The 17672-nt window shown below is 32.1% G+C and overlaps 2 protein-coding genes across 3 annotated transcripts; one reads left to right on the top strand and one right to left on the bottom strand.

Moving 5' to 3' along the window:
• Positions 1 to 9899: 9899 nt before the first annotated feature.
• Positions 9900 to 12622, bottom strand: LOC105648338 (Got1/Sft2-like vescicle transport protein family). Of its 2 annotated transcripts, XM_012234689.4 has the most exons (6): positions 12376 to 12600; positions 12233 to 12286; positions 11343 to 11416; positions 10857 to 10974; positions 10521 to 10579; positions 9900 to 10212 (listed from the first exon to the last, which is right to left on the bottom strand). In XM_012234689.4, the coding sequence occupies exons 1-6, from the start codon at positions 12475 to 12477 to the stop codon at positions 10134 to 10136; spliced, it is 486 nt and encodes a 161-aa protein (XP_012090079.1). In that variant the 5' UTR covers positions 12478 to 12600; the 3' UTR covers positions 9900 to 10133. The 2 variants fall into 2 exon arrangements, with proteins under 2 accessions (XP_012090079.1, XP_020540724.1); XM_020685065.3 differs by lacking the exon at positions 11343 to 11416 and having other exon boundaries at positions 12368 to 12622.
• A 101-nt stretch (positions 12623 to 12723) lies between these two features.
• Positions 12724 to 17614, top strand: ATO (splicing factor-like protein). The gene is made up of 12 exons (XM_037639428.2): positions 12724 to 13032; positions 13134 to 13247; positions 13379 to 13483; positions 13888 to 14030; positions 14172 to 14268; positions 14677 to 14841; positions 15445 to 15516; positions 16113 to 16271; positions 16406 to 16483; positions 16736 to 16864; positions 16993 to 17139; positions 17284 to 17614. Exons 1-12 carry the CDS (start codon positions 12859 to 12861, stop codon positions 17428 to 17430), a joined length of 1530 nt encoding a protein of 509 aa, XP_037495356.1. The 5' UTR covers positions 12724 to 12858; the 3' UTR covers positions 17431 to 17614.
• Positions 17615 to 17672: the final 58 nt, after the last annotated feature.

Below are 17672 nucleotides of genomic sequence, written 5' to 3'. Positions count from 1 at the left end.
TTATGCGGCCAACGGTTAGGGATTGATCGTTTACGTCAGTTTATAAAGATAAAAACTTTAATTAACTTGACCAAATAATTAATGTTGTCCTAATTGATAATTTGAAGCATTGAAAGATGGAGTAATATTTCTAAAAAGACAGCACATGGAATGACGAAGAAAACTAAATGCACCCATTGTTTGTAGATACAGGATTTGCCCTTTTAAGCTTACCAAACCTTAACCAACTTCAGACGGACCTCCACATATACAAAAATGCAAATTTTGTATATTAATTAATAAACTTTTAACTATTTTTTAAATAATAAGTAAAATCACATTTTATGGTTAAAAATAAATGAGATTGCAATTGTTAATTTTCAATAATAATATTTTTTTTCTTTAAAATTTTATCCTTTCTAAATGATAATATTGTGAGAGAAAAAAAAAAAAAAACAATTCTTCCATTATTTTCCTTATTTGCTTTGCAGATAAAGGTAGAGTCGACAGCTCATATAGTGACACGTCAGCATGCAATGGGAGGAGCGACTATAAAGGTATTTAATTTAATTCATAGGGTCAAAAAGGAAATAATAGAAAGCAATTAGTCACTTTTAACTCATTTTCTAAAATAGAGAAAGGGAGAAAAAAGGAAAAGGGAAAGGAAAAGCAAAGCAAAAGGGGATTTGCCACACCTTAACACCGTCATAAACAAAGGACAGCTTTATACACAATCCCCAAAAGATCCAAATCAGATTTAGTTACCAAAAAGGAGAAAAAAAAAAAAAGAAAAAAGAAAAAGGAAATAGAGTGTTGAGAACACGAGTCCATGGAATTTTCATGTGAATTGCAAAAGTCACTTCCTTTAATTATTACCAAATCCTTTTTATTAATTAAAAATGAATGTGTGTAAATCATTTCATTCTACTTTGACTATTGTGGTTTAATTGCCATATGGTAGTTGCCAGCAATCTCTTGTAAAATAACTAAATTAATAGTTAATTATTATTAGAAAGAATTATCATATGATATTTATATTAGATAAAATAACTATATTTATAAATTATTTTTTATTTTCAGATAAATAGTAATTTTAATCTTCATGCAAAAATGAATTTATAGTTTGAAATTGTGAAGTATGCAAATTTAATAAAAACGTGAAGTTGTGAATAATAATTTTTATTAATATATAAAAAATAATGTTTGTGCTTATTATAATTAAAAGAGTTGAAACAGGACAAAAAATGTATGGTCAAATGGTTTAATCAAAGGATGAAACCATATGCTCTACCCCATTACCTACTCCAATGTCTCAATCGAAGCATTGACTAGAACCACTCGCTAAATGAATCTCTAAACAACCATGAAATGGGGTATAAAAATGAAATTTAGAAAAGTCGAGGAACTAATTTGTAAAAAGAAGTTATAAGGACTCCTTATTATCAAAGTGTTCTTTTTTTCTGTTTTTAAGAGAGAGAAGTACGGACTACATCCACAGTAAACACACGCGACACACAGTCACAGAACCAAGGCTTCAAGATTCTCGAAGTCCACGTTCTGGCGGACAGCCTAATCTCACACTTACTTTCAAGTGTTGTGGCTTCCTTTGATTGACACGTAGCTTCTCGATTGTTCCTTTTTTTTTATTAATTAAAGCTGGAGGAAAAAATAATAAAAATTAGAAAAACGAGATGGCATATACTATGGCCACCTACCAACTCTGCGTGATGGAAGATTGACGGGAGGGGTTAGGTGAAGCTGTGAAACTGGATCTCTTAGTGTCCCTACATCCCACTAAGAATCTTTAGTACATACATATATAAATTTTTTTTGTACAAGATCATTATTGTCGTCGTTTGTCGTTTCAATTTAATGGATTGTTTATATTGAAAATATTCTTTTTAAGATTAATGCAAAAACGATATGGCATATATTAAGTGTAATCCATGTGACATATTAACCTTATATTTATTTCAAATGGATCAACATTAAATTTTAAATTAAGGTAAAACATAATCCAAAACCTTTTTGAATGTGTTTTGGATAAATGATGGAAATTGTAGAATTGAAAATTTTTTTATAAATTAAAAATATTTAAAATAAACGAAAGTGACTAAATAAAACATCTTCTAAGCAAAAAGTGAAAATGATGTCGCAGCCATGTTGAATTTGTCGTTGTTGATTGACCCTTCTTCTTCCTCTTTTTTTTCTTCTTCGGTGTGTATAATTGAGGTTAATATTCAAAGATGATGACTTGATGGTTGATTAGATAATGTTTTGCATCTTAGTGGAACACATTAGAACGATGAAAAGCAATACGACAAGGATTGAGGACGACATTTCAGATTTGGGAAGTTAGAAAGAGATCAAAACGACCATACTTCAACACAGACCGTTAATGTGATGATGTGGCAAACGACGATTATTATTCCAACATTTCACTTATTTTATTTTCTAATTAAATTTTAAAATACACTATTCATGGTAATATAAAAACAGATAATTACTTCAATTTTCTCATCCAAATTTATAATGTAAACTAGTTTTTTTTTTTTTTTTTTAAATAATAAATCCTATAGCCGCCCCATTTGAAAAAAAGAAAACAAACTTTATAGAAAAAGAAGTAGCATGTCTAAATACATTAATCATAATTATAATACATACATTATTGGATGCAGCTGCCAAACTGTGCAGTTGAAAATGCATGGATGGATTGATAGACTCATCCGACAACAATCCAACTACCAAAAATAATAATTCTATACATGTTCAATATTATTTTTTATTATTATAACATAATAATTTGTCTTGAAGATATTACTAAATAAAAATTTATAAAAAGCAACAACAAAGTAAACTCGACTCACAAAAATCTTCAGCTTAAAAATGTTTAACTTGAATTTATTTAAAATAATAATAAATTACTAAATTCCAAATTCGATTGAAAGGAGATATTCCTTCTACTAAGAATATAATGTTCAAAACTGAAACAAAAATAGAATTGTTCCTATTCCTATTCTTTTAATAATTAAACAATTCAAAACAAATAAGTGAAGGTATTTGCAACTCCAATCACTATTTATTTATAGAACTCGGAACAACATCGTTTCATTATTGAAAAGAAACAGAATAAATAATAATAATAATAAAAGAAGATCAGTCTTTTCCTTTGTTCGTTCATTATTAAAGAATCTAAGGAACAAAGAATATATATATTTACATATTTCTTTTTAAATCTTTCTTTTTATGGGAAAATTTATTATTCTTCATCTCCACTAAAGAACACTTTCCAACGAGGAATCATGAGTGTGTTTTACATTTTTCAACTGTTCTTGTTCATGTTCTCTTAGCTAATTTATTCATTATTATTCCTTTTGGTCTCCAATTGGAACCTCCCCAGGATAAACCTCTGTTGCTATTATTACCATCAAATGAACTACTAGGTGGACACTGAAAATATATAATCTGGGATATTCTCTGACAAATAGGTAATGGCTTGTTGTAAAATATAAAGTTGGAATCTTATATATTATTTATTTTTTCACGGTTGAAATCTATAATTGTCTGATGAAATAATTAAATATAATCATTAACTAAAAAAAGCATACAATTAGCAGGCTAATTTGCTTTTGACAGTAATTAGTAAATTAACTTTGATGGTTAATGCCATGAAATTTCTCATGTCAGTCGGATTCTTTGTAAAACCCCAATCTTAATTCCTAAGTAATAACCTAATTATATTTTATGCTGATTTTTTAAACTTTGAAACTCCTCGTTTATCTACCACGAGAGGAGTTTACTTGCTGCCTCGGTCAATGGATTACGTATTTTGCGTAATGATTTATTCTTAATCTTAATTAATTTATGAATTTTTTTATTAAAAAATCTTAATCAATAATGATAATTTGATAATTAATTATAGTGATTCCTATGTATGAAATAGTTATTTTATTTCTTACTATTCTATTTTTGAATTTTAGAATTTAGAATAGTCTTAAGGGCGAAAAAATTAATAAAAATAGTTATTCAAATGTGTAAAAATATGACAATGACATCTCACCATTTTTCTTTTAGCTATATTATACGATAAGCACAAGCATATATAATAATAATAATAAAAAAAAAAAAAAAAAACATAAAACGTATGAATTTAATCAAAGATTTTTAAAATAATAATGTTGTACTTTCAAACTTTCTGTAATTAAGCACCGCTAAGGATCTTTGACCTCGAATCTGAATCTACAATTTGTAAACCTCATTAAAATGGACTTCTCATATTTAATTAATTTATCTCAGTAATTAATTAATTTATCTCAGCAATTAATTAATTAACCACTTCAATTTCTTCCCGACGAGAAAAAAGTTATTTAATTCTTGTTTTATAGTTTTTTTTTTTTTTTTTTGAAAAGAATTCTTATTATACAGGACAAGATAAAATACGACGATCCATTGGGTAAAAAAAAAAAAAAAAGTAGGAAGGAAAAATTGAGAGTTAGGCCTCATCAACCACACAATTCGTCAAAACAAAGGGAAAAATTTCCTTTACGTTATATCCTTACCTACCGTCCTTTATCACTTGGGCATTTTTGCGTCCTTTCTTTCTTGCCAATCAGTCAATTACCATACATTCCAATAATTTAATCAAGGCCATCGATTTTCCTATTTCACAAATCACTTTTTTCATCAAATACTTTGCTAGATATACTCAAAATAATCCTTTAACGAGTGAATTTTTTATTGATTGGAAGGCCACTTCAAATATTATTGTGAGTTAAACAATAAAAACAGTCTTTTAATTTACCAAATTTGAGTTTTCTCATCTCTCAAATAAACGGAACATTAATCATGTTAAATCAAATTAGCTAATCTTTCACGAGATATTTAGTAAACTTTCTTCGAAGAAATTGGGTTGCACAAGACTTCTTGTGCATTGCAAAATTTTTTATATTTATATATATTTATTATAGGTAAAATTTAAAGATATAATTTATTTACACCGGTTAAATATTAAGTTAGAGATTTATTTCCTAAAAAATAAAAGGAATTAAAATAAAAATTGGTGACTCGAAACAAATTTTTGGTGAATTTTTTTATTTGATAAAGTTTGTTTTTATTTATTTATTGAATGATATGAGGATAAAAAGTATTGCATAATAAGAAAAAATAAAATCTAGTGGCTGAAAAGCGGAAAATATGTCACATGGTGTCATTAGTGACTCAATTCAGCTTCGAGTGGAGTGGACAGCATTCATTTAAAAGGTGAAAAGGTTAAATAAAAATGACTGAATCCGAAGCTAGAGATGGCTGAGGTTCGGGAATTCATCCGAACCAAACCTAGGTTATTGCTCCTCAAACTCTACAAGTAATAAATAAAATCCTGTCACATATCTTTCATCGACATACAAACAAAGTCTCTGTTTGGCATATTAGGGATTTTGAATATTCAACTCAAAATTCGGTAATTATTTTCAAAAAAAAAAAAAAAAAAAAACACATTTCTTATTTTAATAAAATGAGGGATCTTTAAAAAATATTAGTAAATTATAAAATCAAATGTTGCCAAAAAGAAAAGTCATAAAAACAACAATTTTTTGTAAGCTCCGCAATTAATATATTAATGTCACCACTATCAAGGATTAAGAATTATTAATTTATAAACAATGGCCAATTAACCAAGCTTAATTTAATCCAAATAGAAAAAAAAAAAGTTCCAGTATAATACTTTAAATCGCAAAGCTCAAGGAATAAATAAAACCAGATCATTGGGGCAATAAAATTAAATATATTATTATTAACACCAGACGTTGTCGTATTCTCAAACTGTGTCATTTCTTTTTAATTTTTAATTGAGAGTTCGTGTTAAATTTGCTTTGTTAGGTTTTATTGTATTGATTATAGTAGTTGCGTGGGTCATGCGATGATTACGCTAATGAAGTATTTAATTAATTACATAATTAATTGTAATTTGTTAAAATTTATTTGTCCACTAGCTGCATCTACAAACTCAAAAATCAATTTAATGGATTAGTTTAATATTTCAATCTTTTAATTAATCCATTTTTTCATAAGATATACAAATAATATATTACTTAAACACATTTTACAAATTATAAATTTTCTCCAAAAGGACATTCAAGCAATCAATCAAATATGATTTAATTAATTTTGTTATTCATTATGAGACTTGGAGCTTAAATAATACTACAAGCTACATAATGAGAGTAATTATTTTCTTGACACTAAATTAATAGTAATTCTTATGATTAAGAAGATTCGAATTTGAGAATAAGAAATCTCGAGTCTTGTGATCGTTATAGGATGGTAGTTACCTGAATGGTTTCTAATTAATCTTTTTTAGCTGGCTAAGTATCTACAAAGACAACAAATCAACATTTGAAAGCATGTGATTGTGACCATTTTTAGTTAAAAAAAGTTTGGCAGCATGTTGATGTTTTTTTAACATGCCAAATTGCTTTTAACTCAGTTGTCATTTTTTATACACCGAAACAGAAACATTTCTCATGAGAATAAACCAAAACGACATGAAACGCAATGAGCAATATTAGCAAACGCAAGGTTGTTTTGGAATTAGTTAATTGGAAGAGGTAGTGTCCCTAAAGAATGATGGAAAGCCAAATTGAAATGTGGGGTCATGGTATATATATATATATATATATATATACACACACGTAATGTTTACTGAATCTGAGTTTGGTTTTGCTTAAAGAGTGACACATTGTAATATGACACACGACACAACTATCTATCATGTTCATGTCTACCCATGCGTTCCATCTTTATATGATATGATATGACATTTTTACATATCAATCTGTGCCTAAACGAATGACAGTTGGGATCTTTACCTCTTCCATTCCCACAATCTTAATACTTGTTTGCATGGTCAGTTTCACGTGCAATTTAGCCAAATGCCAACTGCTTATAACTATAACTAAACCATGATTATAATTTGTTTTAAACTGAGCCCATGGCCGCATGATCAACAAAATAAATGAAAATATCAACTTTTTAAAAAATATTTTTATTTATTTTCAATAAAAATATCACATTTTCACTAAAAAATACTTATTTAGTTTGGTTTATGAGTAGAATCATGAATCAAGTCTACGCAAGTTAATTTCATTAAAACATCTATAGTGAGTTGTTCAAATAATAAGACATACTTAAATTCATCGTATGATAATAACCTTGAAATTATATATTATTGATTGGTTTTAATTGTAAATAGTGAGGTTTCAGTTTGGTTAAAATCAAATCAATTTAATTAATAAAGCGTTGATTGAGGTGGTAAGCGACTTCAACCCCGTAAGGATGAGGATACAAATTAAATTCCTGATAAACACACACACTTTATTAGTAGGAAAAAACTTTTACGGTCGAAGAGAATTACAACTTTGATTATATATATTAAAAAAACAAATCAATTCAAGTTGAATCTATACTTCGAACAAAACCATGACCGTCATACAATATCAAAATCATATGTATATATTTTCGTTTAAAATTTGAAAGCCGCTTGTGTGTGTATATAATAGAAGCAAATAATTAATTATGATAAAACGATTTAAAAACATAAAAGAGGTAATAAGACGCGGCTTCTCGGAACAGAAAGGGTATCAAATCATATTATTAATAGTAGACGAGGACGAGAGGTTGAGAGATCCATTCATGGAAGAGACGCAGGAGGAAACAAAATATAAATATAATAATGTCATTACATTGGTGTAGAGGGTCATCCTCCGCCATAGTTGCGGCGTGGACTTTACGAGACCGGTTGTCTTTTCTCACCTGAAGCAAAAATCAGATCAGATCCTTATAAGGTGGGCAATTCATTTAAGATTAGTTTTTTCATAATAAATCAGTTTTTGTCAATAGAATTGCTCCTTTCCCTATTTAAGTAGCAGTTAGACTGGCTTATGATTTAATTTTAAAAATGAAAAATAAATTAATTAATCATTTGAGATTTACATTGTAATAAAAATTATAAACATCTATCTCGAATTGCCATTTTGCCACTGACAGTATAGATTTGAAGACAAGCAAATGAAAAAACAGGCAAAAAAAAAAAAAAAACGGGAAGAGAGATTGAGCGTTTCGTTAATTGAGAAGTCGTTTATTAGTCCTTTAAAGATTGAAAGGGGCGACTGGGCTGGCTGGCTAGAGAAAGTGAGGGACCCCTTGACCGATATTTCCATGCAAGTGTTAGAATTTCTGCACAACACGCACCAACCATCCATTCTTTCAATCGTTGGGCAATGAAATCATCCACCTGCTTTTTGACAGCGTGCTACTTACGCGCTTCAGCGTAGGGTTGGCAATTTTAATTTCCAAAATTCACATAAAAAAATTGATTAATGCTCCTAATCTTTATCTTATTGAAAAAATGACCGATAAAGGTTATAAGAAGAAGTTTATTAAAATCAACTATAGGTTTTATGGTATAAATATAAAAATACGAGTTTGATCCTCGTAAAATACATTTATTGAAAAGCATACTTATTAAAAAGTCAGAAACTCGTTATACTCACTACGGCTACGGCTCTAACGGAATTAGTCTGATGGTGATGGCAGCGGCGGCGGTCGGAGTAGTTGTGTGATAAGGTAACCGGTGAATAGATTTGGCTATCAGTAGCTGATGGGAGTGGGTATGAATACTGACGGGGATGAATGTGAATATTTATTGAAGCTTCTGTTCAACTCTCACCAACTTCTTTTCGATTAAATAATGATGATCTGTCATATGAGGTACTATTTCCCACCAACCCTCAAATTGTCTATTATTTTTCAAACTAGCCCATATAATAATCATCTAGTTTCTTTTTTTATTTTTATTTTTATTATTTTTTTTATTTCAAGGTGGACAGGTTCCTTACTTACTTTAACCACCTAATTAGTCAAAACTAATCTCAATTAATTAATTATTTAATTTGATTCCACGCACAGGGAAATCTTGCAAAAAAGGAGAGTTTTGGTGTTTTGGCATCATGTACAATCAATGATTATGATGTTTATTTTCTTTTTTTAACACCAAACTTCCTTTCTTTTTTTTTTTTTCTCTTAATTTCAAAATGTTGGACTGTATTAAACAACTATAATTGTGTTTATTATTGTTAAGTAATTATGTTACTCATGGGCCAATAATATTTACTCGTTTAAAGACTCAAAATTTGTTGTCAAATCCAATAATATTTTTTTAAGACACTTAAAACGGTAGAGCTAGACATTAGTTTTTATATAGGGTGTAATGCTAGAAACACTAGCTTGGTCTACATATATGATACAGACAACGACAGATCGTTTGCTTTTATTTACGATAAGTAAGTGATACTATAAAATGGCGAGTGCTTCATGAACATAGGGTATAAGTTTTGGTTGTTCAAGAAGAAAGCAGGCAGCGACTGCGAGGCACGTTGCTTTATTGGGGTAAGTTAGGTAGCTGCCAATAAGGTATTTTGAGTGTTGGACACTTAGATTTAGTTTTAACTCGCATGGGATAGGGGTTTGGTGTAAGGTTCATGCCATAATTGTCGTCGCCATCATTTGGTTGTCCAAAGGTCCACGTCGTTTTCATCTTCAGCATCTTCTGTTCAGCCAAACAGTTATTACACTTTCTTTTTGCCATATTTTCCTTTCTTGGTCACGACAAGTGACATTTCTGGTCCTTATTTCAGATATTTAAGAGAGAGAAGATTTAAAGGATCAATGAGACAAAGTTGCAAGTCATTTTCATTGAGGAGTCATCAGTCCATTTGTCAAGAATGGCAGATAGTTCCTTCGGCCCAACTACCCACGGAAGTTCGTGTGTAGGGGGCCCATTTACCACAAGAACCCTGCTTCATAGTATTCTTGCAAAGTTCTCCTAATTTGCCTACACAAGCTCATTTATGCTATTTTCCTGGTAAAAAAAAAAAAAGTGGTGCTTTTATTATATTTCATTTGCATTTTGCACTCCCAATTTAACAATCCATACACTGTCTTTTAACAATTGGGAAGTTTACAAGCTGCTTTCATGTAAATTAGAAAAGCAAAAAAGAATAAGTCAACGGAAATTTGGAAAGAGAAGGAAAATCCAGGAAGACAAAGCCAGAAATCTATGAGCCTCCGACCAATCAATATCCACAAAAATGCGTGGTCTACAACTCAGTGTCACAAAATCGGACCATCAGATTAGACACCATACTCCGTGCGAAAGGAATATAACTCAGACTATACCTGCATGGCTCCAACAGCAAAATATAAGCAGGATAGACAACCATTGAGAACGAGACACAGACTTGGAGAAATTTTCATCTTTAGAAGCAGAAAATCTATTATAAAGATTCTCCCATATAAAAGATGGCTGAAATATTATATTTACAGTATACATTATAAAATTGTAAAAAGCACTGTATTGTCCATCAAGCCTAAATAATCTCTTGCACTAACTGTAGTATAATATTGAAAAGACTGTAATTCTAGATTATATGTTAAGCCTTCCGAAAAAGTATAGTTAGTTGGGTGAAGGATAAAGAAAAGCTTACCAAATAAGGGCACAAATCTCACAGATTATTGCAATTACTGTTAAAATCTTGCTATGGATCTGCATTATGAAAAGAAGAAAGCATGAAGACAACAGCTTGTACCATAATCAGATTATCACAATTAAAGGCAAAGGCATGCTTAATGAGAAATGAGCAAAATTGAAAGATGGATACAAGCAAGCATAACGGAACGCTGAAGTGACATGGAGCCAAAGATGAGTGATGTGATACTTGGTGCAAATTTTAACCTTTCACCTTAAGAAACTCTTAAGGCTGTTTAAAATTTCAAGTGTAACAAAAATCTGGTTCATGGATGAATCCAGGTTGTTAACTTACCCATAGAGCACAAATAAGAGATATAACAACAAATCCAATGTAAATTGATGTTGCATAAACGCGTCCAGAATCAAACATCATACTCAGCTGCTGCACAGGACCGATGAGGAAGGCTGTGCTGGCAAATTGCCAATTAGGAAGAGAAAAATAGAAATTCAGCCAATCTGAATCACAGATTATCCTAGTGTATGTATCAACAATGTATCACTAAGATATTTATAAATTCATATACTTGAACAATTTAACAATTTAAGTTATTCCAAGGATAAATGAAGGATAAGGGTCTTAAAATCACCAAAGATAATGATATTCTAACAATGAAGACCATTTGTAAATGAATTGATTAAAAGAAATCAGTTAGCCCAAAAAAGCAACAATACCAGATACTCCGAGATGTAAAATCAGTTAGCCCAGCAAAATCAAGTTGTCCAACCATATAAGGTTTCAAACTCGTGATAGATTCAAGGGAAATAAAAATTAATATACCTTCCTACTGCCAACACATTGCCAAAGGTGAATAATAATGCAAATTTGATGGGCTTGGCAAAGACAATCAATGACTGCAAGAAAAGTAAGTGCAGTTACATACTATGCCAACTTGCGAACAAAGTTATAAATTCTCAATACCAATTGATGCAAATAAACCTTCCGAGATGTAAAATTTAGATAATTTATATAATCAAGTACAATCTAGTTCCTACTTCAGTATCTCCATTTTGTCGTTATCATAATTCCTACAATTATGTCTCCACTAAATTAGTGTTTACACTTAGCAGAAACACTTGTAAAAAAAAGGAACTTGTATACTCTTTCAGCAAGAATAAAGGAAAAGACAGTTTATATGCAACCCAAAAAGAAAAGGTTAGCTCAACAAAGTACAAACTTCTTAGATACAGCTAATGTTACTCGAATCAAAGAATACTAGCAACCTGATCAACAGGGAAAAACATGTTCTTGAAAGGGACTTCAGCAACAAAGTAGTACAATGCACAACCCTATTGCAGGCAGCTAAAACACACTGTTCTAGATAGGTAGCTAAGGAGCAGTATTGATTCGTTATTGGAAATGCACGGCTTATGCTGAATTTTTTCTTCATTAGGTCAATTTCTGGTTTAGATCGAAGCCGTCTGTGAGCTTCTGAAAAAAAAAAAAAAATCCACTATTTTATGGACTATAGATTCAGTCACAAAGGCCAAGGGGAATAAAAATTCTGAGACAAGTATATTCGCGCGAGGCTGAAGGGGAACAAATTAAGGAGATAAATTTTAGTACTGTATCCACTAGATTCCATTAAGCTGTTACAATGGAATTAATCTTCAAATATTCAATAAAATTGATAAAATACATGGCATAAACACTTGATTTAGGATCCATACCAGAAACATACAAGCCAGACCAGTGACCAAACACGCGGCAAATGCATACATTCTCTGATACTCAAACAAAAACACAAAACGGATTAGGACTAATCTGTGTTAAACATTATCAAAGGGACAACCAAATTTACCAACATTAAAACCTGTGTAGGAGAAAGAGAACAAAGGCCCTCTGATTCATCATCCAAAAAGCTCTCTCCTTTCTCTTCATCGTCCCCAGCTATGAGCTGGTTCAGCTTCCACATTATTTTTCTGTCCAATTTAGCAATACTCTGAAGTCTAAACCCAGAAGGAGAAAGTAAAGCGAAAACCCCATTGGAACCCGACCCCGAAGCCAAAAAGCGGAAAACACTTTATTTTTATTTATTTACTATTACTATTTATCCTTTTAATGTTGGTTTTTTTGTTTTTTTAAATAGAGAAACGATGTCGTTCCGTCATAAGCCATATCATTATCTGATTTTAGTTTCGAAGTTTTAATAAGCCTCCATTGGAATAGACACACAGTGCTTCTCGCGAGGTTGCATTACAAGCTTGAGACAGAGAAACCCTAACTGATCTGTATTTACAGTGGAAAACGCCATTAGAAGTGGTTCTTGAGAAATAGAAAGGCGGAGGCAACTGAAATGTCGTCGACGCTATTGGAGGTGACTCGTGCAGATCATGAGAAGGTAGAGCGGCTCGAGCGGCTCATTGTGAAGGATCTTCAGAATGAACCGGCGACGAACAAGGACCGGCTCTCTCAGAGCCACCGAGTTCGTAACATGATTGAAAACATAATTTCCACAACGAATAAACTCGTAAGAAATTTCTCTTGATTGACCAAAATCTGGTACTTGCTTTCTGTTAATCGTCGTTATTTTAAGCTTAATCATGTTTTGTTTTCTAATGCTCGCTTCAGGTTGAGATTTACGAAGATAAGGATGGTGCGAGGAAGGATGAAATTGCAGCTCTTGGGGGCCAAACAGCAACTGGAACGAATGTATTTAGTGCGTTCTATGATAGATTAAAGGAGGTAAAGTTTGTTCTAGCTTGTTTTTTTTTTTTTTTTTTTGAGTGACATTTATATTTGGAATTATAGTATCACCACGAACTTGTGAATACTCTTTGTGTTCTAACAGTTCTTCTAACAATTTGTATATGTAGATTCGTGAGTACCACAGAAGGCATCCAGCTGCTCGTGTTGTTGATGCCAATGATGAGTTTGAGGCTTTGCTTAAAGAGGAGCCTGCCATCGAGTTTACTGGGGAGGTCTGTTTGTCTGTCTGTCTCCAACTTGTATTACCTAATGCTTAATTTGTCTCAAGACACACTTTGCTCCATTAATAAATGTATTGAAGGATCGGTGATTAAGGTAGCAAACCTGTTTCTAGACATTTATTTTATCTTTTTTATCTTTTACCCCTTAAATGGGCATATTACCAAATGTTCAAGACTTTGTTGTTGGCATTTCGCTTTTGGTTACTATCAAATACCAGTTCTTATACTTAATTGGTTTTGTCCTTAATTCTTTCAGTTTCTTTCATTTTGCTTCTATACGAGTTGAGGTTGCAAATGCTTTCCTTTTTTTTTTTTTTCTCTCTTTTTTCTCCTTTAGCCTTTGTCTCTGCTTTCCAATCTGTGTTAACAGTAACTTGTCTGGATTTATCCTTCAGGAAGCATTTGGAAAGTATCTGGACATGCATGAGTTGTACAACCAATATATTAATTCAAAGTTTGGGGAGCATATTGAATACTCTGCTTACCTTGATATTTTTCCTCAACCACAAAAAATCCCTCGCAAACTGAAATTGACAAGGTACTTTTTTCACTCTCTTGAAACTTGAAAGTGGAAATATGTATCTGTTAACAATGTGGCATTCAGCTGACCTGCATATCTATAGTCCATTTAATTCATTCAAGATTTAATGGTGTCAGTATCTACTTGAATTCGTTGCAGGCAATACAGGGAATATATGGAGAATCTACTTGAGTATTTGATTTACTTCTTTCAGCGGACAGAGCCTTTGCAAGATCTTGACAGGATATTCTCAAAGGTTTGTTTTTCTTTTTTTTTTTTTTTTTGGAATAATCTTGAAATCATTTTTTTGGTATTTGTGTTGCTTCATGATATGCCTAGCTTTTGTTATTTGCAAATGCTAGATAGTCTCGTCACTGATGCTGTTTTAATTTAAATGGGAGCGAGGGAGGGAGGGAAGGGGCTGTTTTATGTGCTAATTCTAGGTTACACTTGTTACTGTTGAGAACTCAGGCTGCTGTGTTTAGATTTAAGAATTACTTTTTATGCGCACGTATCTGAAAGATATTTATTTTCAAACGCCGATGCATGTAAATGTGATGGCTAATTCTTTCTAGTTCATATTTAAATTCATGTTGTGAAAACTCACCTTGCTGTCTTCAATTCAGTTGTGTGCTTTGTTTGATAGTTTTCAATTTTGTGACAGGTTACAGCTGAATTTGAAGAGCAATGGGAACATGACCAAGTACAAGGATGGGAGAAGGATGGTAAAGAAAATGGGCAAGTTCCAGCTCAGCCTACTGTGATTGATCTTGATTATTACAGCACAGTTGAAGAACTGATGGACATTGGTCCTGAAAAATTAAAGGAGGTAACTATGACTGTTTGCTGTTGTATCATAATTTCCACCTATTATGTTGTATTAAATTCTCTTCTTGGTTGTATGTCTTAAGATTGTACCAGTTTTTGGTAAGTTAATATTGATGCCAGGAAAAAAAGATTTAACTTCTTTGAATTGTTGACGCTGTTCATACTTCATATTGTCCTTGATAATGCTATAGATGTTATTGGTACCACCATGCTTAGAGCATAGAGACCTCCCAATGCAAGTCAGAAATACAATGAATAGAAGAAAATCTCAAATAGAAAATGTTTGAAGAATAATGGTTTCCTTGTCATTTATGCTTGGCTTAGTATGTAACATAAATGCTTTGGACATTATTTAGTGAGCATATTTGTTGTTATTTTGGGTTTAAACTGGTCAAATTGAATTGGTCTTTGGAATTTCACTTGGATAATTCATGTATGTTATTGCTTCACTGTTTCCACATCTGCTTTGTTGCTTGCAAAATTCTATGTAAAAGACCATGTACTGTTAATCATTGGTAATTTAGTAGACTTTGATTGTAAATTGATTTGCTTTTTTTTCTATTTTAAGGGTTCATTACTTGTTATTGATTTGTTTTCCTGGCAGGCACTGGCTGCATTAGGACTAAAGACTGGTGGTACCATTCAGCAGCGTGCAGAGAGGCTTTTCCTCACTAAGGTTGATCTAGTTCCCTTATCCATCAAAAGATTTTAAGCATTTAATTTTTTTTTAAATTGCTATATCCCAATTATGCTGTGGGTTTTTAATGTTCTATGTTAGATCACTAATCATCTAGTAAAAGGATGGAAACTGGTTTTCGTTTTTTTTTTTTTTTTTTAGATTTCATATTGATCTGTCTTGCTGGTACGCTTCTCGTCGAACTGCAAAATTTAACTGAAACTAATCCAATTTCATAACTCTTAGTCATCCTCTCTGGTTCAGGTGTTGGCTAAATTACCTCCAAAACGAGGGAGGGAAAAAGGGGGGTGATGTGGATAGAAAATTTCCTTTCTCTTTTGTTTTTCAGGATTAAATATAGGCCTATGTTTTAATGCTCTGAAATTACATCCCTGCTAAACATCTAATATAACATTTCATAGACATTATTTTATTATGAATTAAATCCTTCTTTCCAAAGAGTCAATACTTTGATTGGGGCTGGTCTCTTTTCCTGAATTGAAATTAAAGTACTGTTCAATGCCTTTATTTTGATTTTGCTTGATTTTCCTATTAACAAGTTAATGTGATAGTGATGATATTATTGTCATGTGCAGCACATGCCTCTTGAAAAGTTGGACAAGAAGCATTTTGCAAAAGGTTTCCGTGGATCAGAAAAGACTGGAAGCGTACCTGCCTTAAAAGAAGTTGACAATTTGAAGGAAATTGCACTGTTGGAAGCTAAATTGAGAAAACTCTGTGATGTATTAGATGAGGTAAGCTAATGGGGCAAATTTTCTAGTTTGCCTTTGATTCCCCTGATCCCCCATCCCCCCAACCCCTTCTCTCTCTCTCTCTCTCTCTCAATAATGACTAAAATTTGTATTTTTTTTTGTGTGGCCACCTGCAGACAATTATACGGACAAAAGAAAATATCGTGAAGAAGCAGGCGTTGACATATGATGAAATGGAAGCAGAACGTGAGGAGGTAAGTATTTGGAAATTAACATAATATCTTGTAATTCATACCTCCCTTGCTCGGGGCAAGGAAGTAATCTTCCTGGCTTATAGTGGATAGGCATAGCATAATTGCTTCTGGAAACTTTTTCTGATGCAAAAAGCATGAAGCTTTTCTACCTTATGTGATTCTTGTTGGTGTCATTTCCATTTAGTAACATTTATAATTGTTGAATTCTGACCTTTTCTGATAATAATTGCTTGGTCTGAAAACATGGTGTAGGAAGAGACACAAGCTGACACTGAAAGTGATGATGAAGAGCAACAAATTTACAATCCTCTGAAGCTACCAATGGGTTGGGATGGAAAACCTATACCTTACTGGCTTTATAAACTTCATGGTCTTGGTCAGGTATCTTACTCCTCTTAGTTGTAGTAGCCTTGTGTGCTGGCTGGTCTTTTTAATTGTCCTATTAGCCTGGTATCTTCCCTTTTATTTGGTTTCTTTTCACATTTACAAATTCTTTTACTTCTGCTCAGGAATTCAAGTGTGAGATATGTGGGAACTACAGTTATTGGGGACGCAGGGCTTTTGAGCGACATTTCAAGGAGTGGCGCCATCAGCATGGGATGCGTTGTCTTGGCATTCCAAACACCAAGAACTTTAATGAGATCACATCAATTGAGGTATGCCTTTGCAGGGCTTACAGTTGTAAGATGAGTAGCAAATGGGTGTCTGATGACTGGGAAATATGAAGGCAACCAGGCACTGAAACTTTTTCTCTTTTCGTCTTTGAATCTCAATGATTATCGTCTTTTATATTTTTGCAGGAAGCAAAAGAACTATGGAAAAAGATACAGGAGCGGCAAGGAGTGAACAAGTGGCGCCCCGATCTTGAGGAGGAATATGAAGACAAGGAGGGGAATATTTACAACAAAAAGACATACACAGATCTGCAGCGGCAGGGATTGATTTAAAGTTTACAATTAGTGTAGGATTGATTTTTGTACTCTGATTTCTGTCAACCTTCCCGACTTTGAGAAATGTATTCCAAATACAGTAGCTAAACATGATAATTACCACCGAGGCCTTGCCTATGTAATGTAATTCACTACTACTGCCATCTATTTTTTGTTAGAATGTAGAGCGCAAATTTGGCTATTTTAAAGAGTTATAGCAATCCAAAACGATATATTGCGTGATTATAACGCTTGTCGTT

The sequence above is a fragment of the Jatropha curcas genome, chromosome 10 (assembly GCF_041381405.1).
Source record: "Jatropha curcas cultivar XTBG-Jc1 chromosome 10, XTBG_Jcur_1.0, whole genome shotgun sequence".
Classification (NCBI taxonomy): domain Eukaryota; kingdom Viridiplantae; phylum Streptophyta; class Magnoliopsida; order Malpighiales; family Euphorbiaceae; genus Jatropha; species Jatropha curcas.
The sequence above is the reverse complement of the archived record's forward strand: the minus strand, read 5'-3'. Positions and strand labels throughout refer to the sequence as shown.

What these genes read in the sequence shown, in the direction of transcription:
- LOC105648338 (XM_012234689.4), bottom strand. Translation starts at nt 12,477, where the DNA reads ATGTGGAAGCTGAACCAGCTCATAGCTGGGGACGATGAAGAGAAAGGA. An exon ending in GTTCTCTTTCTCCTACACAG is followed by an intron (nt 12,287 to 12,375) that starts GTTTTAATGTTG and finishes TTTGAGTATCAG; the next exon opens with AGAATGTATGCATTTGCCGC. An exon ending in AATGTGTTGGCAGTAGGAAG is followed by an intron (nt 10,975 to 11,342) that starts GTATATTAATTT and finishes GCAATTTGCCAG; the next exon opens with CACAGCCTTCCTCATCGGTC.
- ATO (XM_037639428.2), top strand. Translation starts at nt 12,859, where the DNA reads ATGTCGTCGACGCTATTGGAGGTGACTCGTGCAGATCATGAGAAGGTA. An exon ending in TGGAAGCAGAACGTGAGGAG is followed by an intron (nt 16,484 to 16,735) that starts GTAAGTATTTGG and finishes AACATGGTGTAG; the next exon opens with GAAGAGACACAAGCTGACAC. An exon ending in AACTTCATGGTCTTGGTCAG is followed by an intron (nt 16,865 to 16,992) that starts GTATCTTACTCC and finishes ACTTCTGCTCAG; the next exon opens with GAATTCAAGTGTGAGATATG.